The 13,883-nt window shown below is 40.7% G+C and overlaps 1 protein-coding gene across 1 annotated transcript in view; it reads left to right on the forward strand.

Moving 5' to 3' along the window:
- Positions 1-13,883, forward strand: part of METTL24 (methyltransferase like 24) — a 96,572-nt gene that overhangs the window by 7,016 nt on the left and 75,673 nt on the right. The window contains exon 3 of the mRNA XM_010856689.1: positions 11,727-11,866. Coding sequence (XP_010854991.1) covers positions 11,727-11,866 — 140 coding nt within the window. The remainder of the gene's footprint in view (positions 1-11,726; positions 11,867-13,883) is intronic.

Below are 13,883 nucleotides of genomic sequence, written 5' to 3' on the forward strand. Positions count from 1 at the left end.
AATTTTAGAAGGCTAATTTAGGGGTAAAAAAAATTTCATTTTTCATATGATGCAGTCAGACAACCAGAGATTTCAATACTTGTCACCTAGACATGGAAGTAAAAGCTTGTTGAATTCATCATGAGTAATGGGATGATAAATTGGTCCCTGTGCTTTACATAATTTCATCTTATTTTGCTGCTGCAAATTAATTTGGTGGACTTACACTGACTTAATTAAAATACTGAAGTTTTAATTTTATAGTTTGGTTTTACATAAAGAGTAAGAAACTAGACCTCTTAACTGTGACTTTAAGAAGCCCTTAAAAGCCCCAGAGAAAGGTGTTAAAAGTATGAGTTGAATTTGAGAATGGTGGGCTTAACCCCCTGCCCCACCCCACTGACACACACAAAAATTGACCATGTGAAAGCCTTGAAATTCCATTTTATATGTATTTCAGGTTAATGTTCTGTAACTTATAAAAGGCAAATTAACTTAGAAGAAGCTCTTGAGGCATGAAAGCATCATTTCAAGTCCCTTTTCAAGTTTTCCCATGAATTATGGACTGAGAGGGAAAAATGCTTTTAAAAAAAGCATCCTGTGATGTGGTCTGATGTTGTGATCCTGGGCAATTTATTTTGCTTGTCTGGTCTGACTGTTCTGATCTTGGGAAGGAAGAGATTGTATCAAATTATTTCTAAGGTCCCTCCCAGCTCCGTGAGCTTTTACCATAAGACTGGTGTAGAATTATTATTAACCAAGTATTACCGAACACCTACTCTGTGCCAGAAATGTAGGCCTTGGAAATAGTCTCTGCCTTCAAGTGGCTAACAAACTAGTTGGGAAGGTAGATAAATGGACATATAATTATTATTCACCGTGAGAAGTATAATAATAGAGATTTCGTTGTTGAAGCTCACTAGAAGGCTTTGCATCCTCTAGAAGGCACTAGATAAAGTTCCAGACCTCACAATGGTTTTGTAATCAGAGATCATTTTAACAGCTAAAGTCCTGTGCTTTTGTGTGCTTCTGACTCACTAGCCCAGGAGGTGGGAGCTCATCAGAGATGACACTAACTGGTTTAATCAGAATCCCACTAACCAGTGCTCCCTCCTCTTTTCTCTGTAGTGCAGAGATTTTCAGCTGTGTTGGAACCTTGTGCCTCTTTTAGAACTCATCTCGACAATGAAAGCCTACAAAACTGGCAGAATATTAGAGTCCCTATTACCTAAAATTTTCACAGTTAGCAGTAGTGAGTCATAATGGACAAGCAAAAAAAAAAAAAACCACAACAATAAGCCAAAAAAACCTCTGTAGTTACTTGAGCAAATTCCACCTCCATCCTCTTATGCTGGCTTAATATATATATATATATATTTCCCTCAAATCCATATTCAGGCTTGTACAGCAAAACTTAGCATTTGATATGTTCATCATTGATTTATTCATTCATCAATTCAGCAGACATTTGTTGAGTATTTGCTCTGAGGAAGATATGGTGTTAGGCACTGGCTGGGATGTCAAACTTGAATTAAATACCCCCACACACTGGTAAACAGCTAGGGAGCAAGAGAACTGTTGTTCTTTAACAGAGTGGACAGATAGGTGGGTAAGCTTCCCCAGGCCCAGGGAGCTTGGGAACAGGAGCACAGGGCATGGGACAATGTGACATTAGACTGTGGTGGGGAAGGTGCCCATGGACTTGTGCACTGCGGTGACCTTAAAGGTGTGGTTGGGGACCTGCATTTTTTAATGAAACACCAAAGGATATGGTATTTGGTTAGAGTGGGCAGAATATCAGATTCAGTTTTAGTAGGTATTGTTTTCTAGTGTGAAAGGCTGTGATTGCATCTCTGAGTTCTGGCATAGATGATCTGCTGCTCATAAGAAATGGTTAAATCAGAAACCCAGTGCTCTGTTCTAAAGGAAAGCTCCAGATTCAGCTTTTTATGGCAACCCCCAAACCATATGCCTTCAGGAAGCATGGCTTGCGGTACAAAATTAATATAAGCACCAGTTGCTGTTTTGTTGTTTTTTTAAAGTATATTTTAAAGTCAGCCTATCTATCTATCTATCTAATCATCTACCCATCTAACTGTTTCTAAGAATGACATAAGAACCTACGGCTCTGGAGATTCAGATTTTGCACATTTATTAATAAAACAATAGTTTCTATTATATTTACTGCTACACACACATACACACACATTCACACTCACACAAATTTGGATAAGAGCAACAAAAATACAACTCTTTCCTTGATATTTTACCTTTCAAAATAATGTATTACATTAACATACAATTTGATTATTGAAGTGATTCTTGCCAACGTACCCAAAATTTAAGGGCTCCCTTTGCCAGATTCTGGTTATGAGCTGGCAGAAATGCTATTTAGGCTTTTGGGATACAAAATGAAAGGAAAATAAATTAGATCTCTTCAAGTTAAATTAACTAAAAGGCATTTCAGGAAACACTTTTTTTTTCTTGCAATCTGTTTTCCTTTGTCCAGGTTTAATTCTTTTTATTTGGCTAAAATTACAAGGGGAATTGGAGGGATAAAAAAACCCTATATTTACCTAAATTAGAGCTTAGCTAGGACTTACTGCTCTCATTGGTTTTGCTTGCAAGTGACTTCACTGAAGCCCTGGACATAAATCTCAACAAGAAAGTTTGAAAAATCAATATTTAATTAGTTTTTAGGAGCTGAATTTTACTGAGTACTCCTAGTTGTTTTCAAAAGCTAATGTCTATAAATGAGATGATTAATAAATGGTTAAAATGGAAAAAAACAAAGAAAGCAAAAACAACGCCCAGTGTGGATGTGACTGGTGATGGAGGTAAAGTCCGATGCTATAAAGAACAATAGTGCATCGGAACCTGGAATGTCAGGTCCATGAATCAGGGTAAATTGGAAGTGGCCAAACAGGAGATGGCAAGAGTGAACATCAACATTTTAGGAATCAGTGAACTAAAATGGACTGGAACGTGCAAATTTAATTCAGATGACCATTATTTCTACTACTGTGGGCAAGAATCCCTTAGAAGAAATGGAGTAGCCCTCATAGTCAACAAAAGAGTCTGAAATACAGTACTTGGGTGCAATCTCAAAAAAGACAGAATGATCTCTGTTCATTTCCAAGGCAAACCATTCAATATCACAGAAATCCAAGTCTAAGCCCCAACCAGTAATGCCAAAGAAGCTGAAGTTGAATGGTTCTATGAAGACACACAAGACCTTTCTAGAACTAACACCCCAAAAAGATGTCCTTTTCATCATAGGGGACTGGAATGTAAAAGTAGGAAGCTAAGAGGTACATGGAGTAATAGGCAAATTTGGCTTTGGAGTACAAAAAGAAGCAGGGCAAAGTCTAACAGAGTTTTGCCAAGAGAACGCATTGATCATAGCAAACACCCTCTTCCAACAACACAAGACAAGACTCTACAAATGGACATCATCATATGGTCCTACCAAAATCAGATTGATTATATTCTTTGCAGCCAAAGATGGAGAAGCTCTATACAGTCAGCAAAAACAAGACCAGGAGCTGACTGTGGCTCAGATCATGAACTCCTTATTGCAAAATTCAGACTTAAATTGAAGAAAGTAGGGAAAACCACTAGAACATTCTGGTGTGACTTAAATCAATCCCTTATGATTATACAGTAGAAGTAACAAATAGATTCAAGTGATTAGATCTGATAGAGTGCCTGAAGAACTATGGATGGAAGTTCATAACATTGTACAGGAGGCAGTGATCAAGACTATCCCCAAGAAAAAGAAATCCAAAAAGGCAAAATGGTTGTCTGAGGAGGCCTTACAAATAGCTGAGAAAAGAAGCTAAAGGCAAAGGAGAAAAGGAAAGATATACCCATTTGAATGCAGAGTTCAAAGAATAGCAAGGAGAGATGAGAAAGCCATCCTCAGTGATCAGTGCAAAGAAATAGAGGAAATCAATAGAATGGGAAAGACTAGAGATCTCTTCAAGAAAATAAGAGATACCAAGGGGACATTTCATGCAAAGATGGGCACAATAAAGGTCAGAAATGGTATGGACCTAACAGAAGCAGAAGATATTAAGAAGAGGTGGCAAGAATACACAGAACTATCCAAAAATATCCTAATGACCCAGATAACCACAATGGTGTGATCACTCATCTAGAGTCAGACATCCTGGAATGCAAAGTCAAATAGGCCTTAGGAAGCATCACTATGAACAAAGCTAGTGGAGGTGATGGAATTCCAGTTGAGCTATTTCAAATCCTGAAAGATGATGCTGTAAAAGTGCTGCACTAAATATGCCAGCAAATTTGGAAAACTCAGCAGTGGCCACAGGACTGGAAAAGGTCAGTTTTCATTCCAATCCCAAAGAAAGACAATGACAAAGAATGTTCAAACTGCCACACAATTGTACTCATCTCACACAATAGCAAAGTAATGCTCAAAAATTCTTTAAGCTAGGCTTCAAAAGTATGTGAACCATGAAATTCCACATATTCAGGCTGGATTTAGAAAAGTCAGAGGAACCAGAGATCAAATTCCCAACATCTGCTGCATCATTGAAAAAGCAAGAGAGTTCCAGAAAAACATCTATTTCTGCTTTATTGACTATGCCAAAGCCTTTGACTGTGTGGATCACAACAAACTGTGGAAAATTCTTCAAGAGATGGGAACACCAGACCACCTGACCTGCCTCGTGAGAAACCTGTATGCAGGTCAAGATGCAACAGATAGAACCAGACATGGAACAACAGACTGGTTCCAAATTGGGAAAGGAGTATATCAAGGCTGTATATTGTCACCCTGCTTGTTTAACTTATATGCAGAGTACATCATGTGAAATGCTTTGCTGGATGAAGCACAAGCTGGAATCAAGATTGCTGGGAGAAATATTAATAACCTCAGATATGTAATTGACACCACCCTTATGGCCGAAAGCGAAGAAGAACTAAAGAGCTTCTTGATGAAAGTGAAAGAGGAGAGTGAAGAAGCTGGCTTACATCCAGTCCCATCACTTCTTGGCAAATAGATTGGGAAACAATGGAAACAATGACAGACTTTATTTTTGGGGGCTCCAAAATCACTGCAGATGGTGACTGCAGCCATGAAATTAAAAGATGCTTGCTTCTTGGAAGAAAAGCAATGACCAACCTGGAGAGCATATTAAAAAGCAGAGACATTACTTTGCTGATAAAGGTCCATCTAGTCAAAGCTATTTTTTGTTTCCAGTAGTCATGTATGGATGTGAGAGTTGGACTATAAAGATAGTTGAGTGCCAAGGAATGGATGCTTTTGAACTATGGTGTTGGAGAAAACTCTTGAGAGTCCATTGGACTGCAAGGAGATCAAACCAGTCAATCCTATAGGAATCAGTCCTGAATATTCATTGGAAGGACTGATGCTGAAGCTGAAACTCCAATACTTTGGTCGCCTGATGGAAAGAACTTATTCCTTTGAAAAGACCCTGATGCTGGGAAAGATTGAAGGCAGAAGGGGAAGGGAACGACAGGATGAGATGGTTGGATGGCATCAGCAACTCAATGGAAATGAGTTTGAGTAAACTCCGGGAGTTGGTGATGGTCAGGGAGGCCTGGCGTGCTGTGGTCCATGGGGTCACGAAGAGTCAGACATGACTGAGAGACTAAAATGAACTGAAAATGGAAAAACTTCTGTGTTATATGTTTGCACTAGGAGAGAAAAGGGGAACAATAACAGATACTGAATGGAAAAGAATGTTTTTCCAACAGGGATATCTGAACAAGAGGAAGTCTGTGGAAGAAGAAAGTGTTAACTTTAATAGGATAAAAGCCCACTCCCTAAGGGTCATAAAGGAGGAGCAGCTGAGCCTCAATGCCCTGAATCTTGACCATTAATATTTACCTGGCTCTTGGGGGGCCTCTGGATAACGGTACTGTCACCTCTCTGGCCCCTTGTTAGGGGCAAGGTTGGAAGTGCTGCTGTTTTCAGTTGAAAGCTCTAGCTCAAGCATAGCCTCTTCCCTTAATTTGCTAAGGCACGGGTGAGGCCAATCTGGAACGTTTCTGTGGAGCTTTGCAAAAGGCTGCCAGGAAACTCTCAGGACCTCCTGCATAAGAATCACCTGGGAGAGTTTATTAGAGTGCATGTTCACATGCATAAGACTCAAGGATTCTGATTTTATAGATATGGAGTGGGACTCAAAAATTTTTAAGTACTCCCTCATCTATCAGGATGTAGGTGGCCACACCTTTAGAAATATGGTGGGAAAGGCTAGATATTGTTCAGTTGCTAAGTTGTGTCCAACTCTTTTCAACCTCTTGGCTTGCAGCCTGCCAGGCTCCTCTATCCTTCACTGCCTCCCAGAGTTTACTTAAATTCATATCCATTGAATCAGCGATGCTATCTAATCATCTCATCCTCTGCTGCCCTCTTCTCCTTTTTCCTTCACTCTTTCCTAGTGTCAGGGTCTCTTCCAATGAGTAGGCTCTTCACCTCAGGTGGCCAAGGTATTGGAACTTCAACTTCAGCATTAGTCCTTCCAATGAATATTCAGGACTGATTTCTTTTAGCATTGACTGGTTTGTTCTCCTTGCTGTACAAGGGATCCTCAAGAATCTTCTCCAGCACCACAATTCATAAGCATCAATTCTTCGGCACTCAGCCTTCTTTATGATCCAACTCTCACATCCATACCTGACTACTGGAAAAAAGACAGCTTTGACTATCTGGACCTTTGCTGGCAAAGTGATGTCTCTGTGTTTTAACACACTATCTAGGCTTGTAGTAGCTTTCCTTTTAAGGAGCCGAGTCTTTTAATCTCATGGGTGCAATTATCATCTGGAGTGATTTTGGAGCCCAAGAAAATAAAATCTGTCACTCCTTTCACTTCTCCCCCTTCTATTTTGCCATGAAGTGATGGGAGCAGATGTCATGATCTTAGTTTTTTGAATGTTGAATTTCAAGCCAGCCTTTTCACTCTACTCTTTCACCTCATCAAGAGGCTCTTTAGTTCCTCTTCACTTTCTGTCATTAGAGTGGTATCATCTGCATATCTGAGGTTGTTGATATTTGTCTTGGCATTCTTGATTCCAGCTTATGATTCATCTAAGCTGGCATTTCACATGATGTCCTTTGCCTATAAGTTAAATAAGCAGAATGACAATATATAGGCTTGTCTTACTCCTTTCCCAGTTTTGAACCAGTCAGTTGTTCTGTGTCCAGTTCTGATTGTTGCTTCTTGACCTGCACACAGGTTTCTCTGGAGACAGGTAAGATGGTCTAGTATCTTTAAGACTTTTCCACAGTTTGTTGTGATCCACACAGTCTAAGGCTTTAGTGTAGTCAATGAAAGAGAAGTAGATGATTTTCTGAAACTCCTTTGCTTTCTCCATGATCCAACAAATTTTGGCAATTTGATTTCTGGTTCCTCTGTCTCACTGAAACCCAGTTTGTACATTGGGAAGTTCTTGGTTCACATACTGCTGAAGCTTTGCTTGAAGGATTTTGAGCATTACCTCGATAGCATGTGAAATGAACTCAATTGTATGGTAGTTTGAACAGTCTTTGGTATTGCCCTTCTTTGGGATTGAAATGAAAACTGACCTTTTCCAGTCCTGTGGCCACTGCTGAGTTTTCCAAATTTGCTGGCATATTGAGTGCAGCACTCTAACAGCATTATCTTTTAAGATTTGAAATAGCTCAGTTGGAATTTCATCACCTCCACTAGCTTTGTTCATAGTAATGCTTCCTAAGGCCCATTTGACTTCACACTCCAGGATGTCTGACTCTAGGCAAGTTATTGCAACATTGTGGTTATCTGAGTCATTAAGACCTTTCTTGTATAGTTCTTCTGTGTTTTCTTGCCATCTCTTCTTAATCTAGAAGATTAAGAGAGGCTAGAGTTAGGTGTAAACGGTATTGGGAGGATATGATGAACAAGCAGCTGTTGACATCCCTGTCTTTTGGAGGTTCTCAGGGAGGGTCAGAGAAGGCAATGGCAACCCGCTCCAGTACTCTTGCCTGGAAAATCCCATGGATGGAGGAGCCTGGTAGGCTGCAGTCCATGGGGTTGCTAGGAGTCGCACACGACTGAGTGACTTCACTTTCACTTTTCACTTTCATGCATTGGAGAAGGAAATGGCAACCCACTCCAGTGTTCTTGCCTGGAGAATCCCAAGGATGGGGGAGCCTGGTGGGCTGCCGTCTCTGGGGTCGCACAGAGTCGGACACAACTGAAGCGACTTAGCAGCAGCAGCAGGGAGGGTACATAAAAAGAAACAATAGCAAATGGGATCATCATACCACTTTAATAAAGATACCCCAGGAGGCTACCTTAGAATAAATGGTTCAGGCTTAGGAGATCCAGGCATGCCTTTGGGACTCACCAAACTGCCCTGGGTCTAACTGACTGACTGCAGGAGGTTCGGCATGGAACCGAGTGCCAAAGAAGTTTTAAGGCATCACAACATACCTACTAGTAAGAACAAGCTTGATGAACACTGAGTTTTGACTATTAGATTAGCACCCTCTCCTTTGGATGGGTGGGTGGGGACAAGAAGTGGAAGGCAGTGGCATACTTTCCATTTATTTGTGGGAGAATAGTAAGAAATGAATTCTACAAATTGACATGTTGACAGATCCAGTTAATAAATGTGCTCTCTACTAGTTGCTTGGGAGAAGATTCAATTCCATTTTCTATTATTATTTTTCCTTTGAACAGTGATTGCAGATTGAGAAGTAGAAAAAAACTGGGTTGAGGATGTTGACAAAAATTAGTCAATAGTCAGTCTGAGGAAGAAATTGAAAATTTTATAAGCCAAACTGAGAATTAGAAGCTTGGAGATGGTCTCTCAGCTTCTGAGGACTGTTCTGAGTGGGGAGGTTGGTAGATATATGATTTTGACAACAGGGCATGTGCCTGTTGCAAGCACACATCTTGGCAGAAAGTTACTATTAATAGTGAAAAACACATATATTTTAGTTAATGGTTCTAGTGCTTTTCATAGTATGGGAAGATATAGGAAACTGGATCCAAACATTTTCCCCTGAAAATATCTAACTATCTGAAGGCCTATTCTGCCAGTTTTTCCAGAGCACAGAATGTCTTATTCTGATTTTTGCTCTGAATTCCTTTCAGGGTGTTTTGTAGGTCATTGACTGCAGTGGCAAATAACTTGATTCTTGTAGAACTATATAATGAATAACATTCTTTATTTTACAGTCCCTTCCCTTTTGGTCTTAATTTTGACCAAGGTTTTAGAGGCATTTCATGGCAAGCTTGTCCCAAGGTACTAGGAATGCTTAGTCCCAAGTCAGTCAAGGATTTCATTGTTAGCCTACTCAATGTGCTATTACTGGACTTGGCCAACAACCTCTGGACCATGTGTCTTACTAGTCCATTATGGTCTAGGAAAGCTTACTTCTTGTTTTATCTAGAGTTACACTATTATAATCTTTGATCTTATAGGACTATATATTTTGTCAAAAGTTTCAAGTTGCCTAATCATCATTACTTTTTTTGGAGGCTCAGTCACACATTTATTAGTACAAGAAATAATAATCTTGTAAAATAGAATACAAGTAATAAAGCTAGTAACATCAATAAAGTCCTACAGACGTATTTAAGCTAAGAACTTCATTGAGGCCCAGAATCTCCCCAGGTTACTTGACCCAGTCTATTCTGCACCAGTTGCTTCTTTAAGGAAAATGATATATTGGCATTGTACATAAAGTTCACCAAAGATGTCTGCACATACAAGGTGAGTGGTGGATCATAAAACTTTATGTTGAAATTTTTATTGCCTTAAAATTTGAATTTTTGTTTCATCAAAAGAAAAGTACAAATAAATATTAGGATTTCACTTTTTAAACTTTCCTATAAAAGCTCCAAATTCTAGCAAGAAGCGCTCTCTCAGTCATTGATAGTGCTAGGATGATTTTGCCAGGTCAGCCCTGCTGCTGCTGCTGCATCGCTTCAGTCGTGTCCGACTCTGTGCGACCCCATAGACGGCAGCCCACCAGGATCCTGTCCCTGGGATTCTCCAGGCAAGAACACCGGAGTGGGTTGCCATTTCCTTCTCCAATGCATGAAAGTGAAAAGTGAAAGTGAAGTCGCTCAGTTGTGTCCTACTCTTAGCGACCACATGGACTGCAGCCTACCAGGCTTCTCCATCCACGGGATTTTCCAGGCAAGAGTACTGGAGTGGGGTGCCATTGCCTTCTCCAGGCCAACCCTAGATTACAGCAAAAGTAAGGGAGACACTGGCTCCACATAATATGCTGTTTTCAGATTAACATTTTGGAAAATAAATTAAAGAATTTAGCAAGCCTAGAATACCTTCTTAAGAAAGAAATCATTTACCATTATGTTTTCCAATGAGTTAAAGCAACGAAACTCAAAACATCCTTTGCCTCTGGAGTGGTCTGTTGTCTTCGATGTGACAGCAAGAACTGCATGATTCATGGGGCATCATGATGACTATGAGAGTTTTGAGGCATTAGAGGGAAACATTGTTGTTCAGTATGATAAATACCTTGGCCACAGAACTTGTTTTCTTTCGTTCCAACAGCCTCAGCCATGCATACTGTGCCAGGCTCAAACACAAGGCAGAATTCCTTGTGAAGTATATTTACTTAGTGTGCATTTGAAATTAGAAACTGGCTTCCTTCTGCTTGACTTAGATACATGTTCCCTTTGGTTTTCTTATCTAATTTTGATGGATGAGTTAAGAGAGGTGCTTTGGCTAGATCAAGAAGAGCCTCCTTCCCATCTGGGGCTCTTGCCCATCCCTGCTGCTGCTGCTGCTGCTGCTGCTAAGTCGCTTCAGTCGTGTCTGACTCTGTGCGACCCCATAGACAGCAGCCCACCAGGCTCCCCTGTCCCTGGGATTCTCCAGGCAAGAATACTGGAGTGGGTTGCCATTTCCTTCTCCAATGCATGAAAGTGAAAAGTGAAAGTGAAGTCGCTAAGTCGCGTCCGACTCTTAGTGACCTCATGGACTGCAGCCTACCAGGTTCCTCCGTCCATGGGATTTTCCAGGCAAGAGTACTAGAGTGGGGTGCCATTGCCTTCTCAGGAGCCCATCCCCGCAGGAGGAAGCTTATTGGACGTGTATCACAGACAGTACTATCTTGTTAGTCAGGGCTTGTATTGTTCTCACTTGACCTCTGATCAGTTGTTTACCTTGATTAACACATGCTACCTTTTTGGAACATGTTGGCCTAACCTTGTCTAAGGAGTAAATAATCTTGTGTTCTTCTAAGATCCATGCCCTCAGCCATATCTCACAACTTCTAATAGGAATGCTGTGAGTAACAGACCTCTGTGGTTTGGGAGCACTGTTCTCCACGTCTGGAACGCTTCTTGGTCTCAGCCTCTTATTCAACTTCTGTTCCTCCTCCAAGACTAACACACCTCTGTAGAGCCTTTCCTGGCTTCTTCTCTCTGCCATCCTTGCTCCTGATTTGTTGTCCTCTGTATACTCTGTGCAAAAGGCTATAGTAGTTTTTTTTTTTTTTTTGAATAGCAGTTCTTAACTTCCCTTCAAACCTCCCTCTAATCTCCATGAGGTTACCTATAATCTAGTATTTGAAATTCCTCCAAACATTTTACAGCAATCCTGTGATTCCCTGGGGAGGGGGCGTGGTTATCAGTGGAGAAGGATATAACTCTCCCGTTATGGTTTTCAGTGACCAGGAAAGCAGTAAGTCTCTACCTGCCATCTATCATCCAGTACTTTAAATTATTCACATTGATTTCCAATCCTTACAGATTGAGTGTGATCACATGAGCACAGACAGCCTGGCTACTGACTCCAGCCCTACAAAAAAGCCCTGGCCAGTCTGTCTTGATGACAGGTTTGGCTTAGTTCATCAAATCCGCAATAAGCAGTGCCGCCTCTATTCGTTAGGGTAAGTACATTTTATAGCCAAAAAACAAAAAACGCGCCTGTAGGAAGACAAGGTTTTTTCAGCAATACAAATTATGAATGGTTGCAGGGTTTACCAGGAGCTCTGCTTCTTTCCTGCCATCATTTCAGACTCCTCTGTGTTATGTAACCTTAGCACTTGCAGAGCACCAATGGCCAGGGCCACTGTCTCTCCCATTCTGTTGGTAGTAAATTGACAACTTCCATTTTCAGCCTAATGATGATCTCCTTGGTGAAGCCAGTGATTCTCAGCTAGGATTAGAGCATTCTTATGAGAAACAGAAAAATATTAAGAATGCCTCTAGAAAAAAAATAACGGTGAGTATATTAGAAATTTTATACATAATTATGATGAGTGATCCAGGACAAATGGCCTCTGTTGGAATTTTTTTTTTGTTTTGTTTTATGTGAATGGTAAATATGTGTATACTTTTAGACTAATAAAAATAAAAAGAGGAAGCGTCTGTGAAAATAACAAGGTTTTGTCAAAATTGGGGGAGATACTGATATTCAGTTGTTCAGGCTGAAAATGACCTAAATGTTCAAATAGATTTGGAGGGCTTGTTGTGAAAGGGTACATATAAAATAATGAGACTATTTACTCAGTGCATCAGTATTCATATAAACAGTCCTGAAAATTTACAAATTATATATATCTCACAAAAAATAAAAGGCAAGAGAGGGTTATTTTTGTTTGGAATACCCTGTTGTGTTGACTCTAGAAGCTGTGTGGTTAGTTTCTCAGGCAAGATCCCTGGAGTCCTTTACAAAATACTGGGGACCCTCACAAGTGTCATGCTTGTTCCTCACCAATAGGTTTCATCTCCTCTGTAGTTTACATTCAGGCTCATGAGTGACAACTGCTAACCAGATTCTTAGATGATGAGGGTTCAGAGCCAACGTTTGGGTGATACAGAGGCTCACCCAAAGGTGCAAATTCCATAGAGGATCACGATCACTGTCAAACTTTACCAAGCAAGAATTCTTAATTGTAGTCATTGTGGATTTAAAAAACAAACAAACAGAGGTTTCAAATAAGAGTCTCAGGATAATGGAAACATTCTTTTATGGGTTAAATGAAGAGCCATGGTGTGTATCAGTGAGGCGTGGTACACACTTCAGTTCAGTTCAGTCACTCAGCCGTGTCCGAATCTTTGTGACCGCGTGAATCACAGCATGCCAGGCCTCCCTGTCCATCACCAGCTCCCGGAGTTCACCCAGACTCATGTGCATCGAGTCGGCAATGCCATCCAGCCATCTCATTCTCTATCGTCCCCTTCTCCTCCTGCCCCCAATCCTTCCCAGCATCAGGGTCTTTTCCAATGAGTCAACCCTATGCATGAGGTGGCCAAAGTATTGGAGTTTCAGCCTCAGCATCAGTCCTTCCAATGAACACTCAGGACTGGTCTCCTTTAGGATGGACTGGTTGGATCTCCTTGCAGTCCAAGGGACTCGCAAGAGTCTTCTCCAACACCACAGTTCAAAAGCATCACTCTTTGGTGCTTAGCTTTCTTCACAGTCCAACTCTCACGTCTATACATGACCAGTGGAAAAACCATAGCCTTGACTAGATGGACCTTTGTTGGCAAAGTAATGTCTCTGCTTTTCAATATGCTATCTAGGTTGGTCATAACTTTCCTTCCAAGGAGTAAGCATCTTTTAATTTCATGGCTGCAATCACCATCTGCAGTGATTTTGGAGCCCCCAAAAAGAAAGTCTGACACTGTTTCCACTGTTTCCCCATCTATTCCCCATGAAGTGATGGGACCAGGTGCCATGATCTTAGTTTTCTGAATGTTGAGGTTTAAGCCAAATTTTTCACTCTCCTCTTTCACTTTCATCAAGAGGCTTTTTAGTTCCTCTTCACTTTCTGCCATAACGGTGGTGTCATCTGCATATCTGAGGTTATTGATATTTCTCCTGGCAACCTTGATTCCAGCTTGTGCTTTTTCCAGCCCAGTGTTTCTCATGATGTACTCTGCATATAAGTTAAATAAGCA

The sequence above is a fragment of the Bison bison genome, unplaced genomic scaffold (genome assembly GCF_000754665.1).
Source record: "Bison bison bison isolate TAMUID 2011002044 unplaced genomic scaffold, Bison_UMD1.0 scf7180017864373, whole genome shotgun sequence".
Lineage (NCBI taxonomy): Eukaryota > Metazoa > Chordata > Mammalia > Artiodactyla > Bovidae > Bison > Bison bison.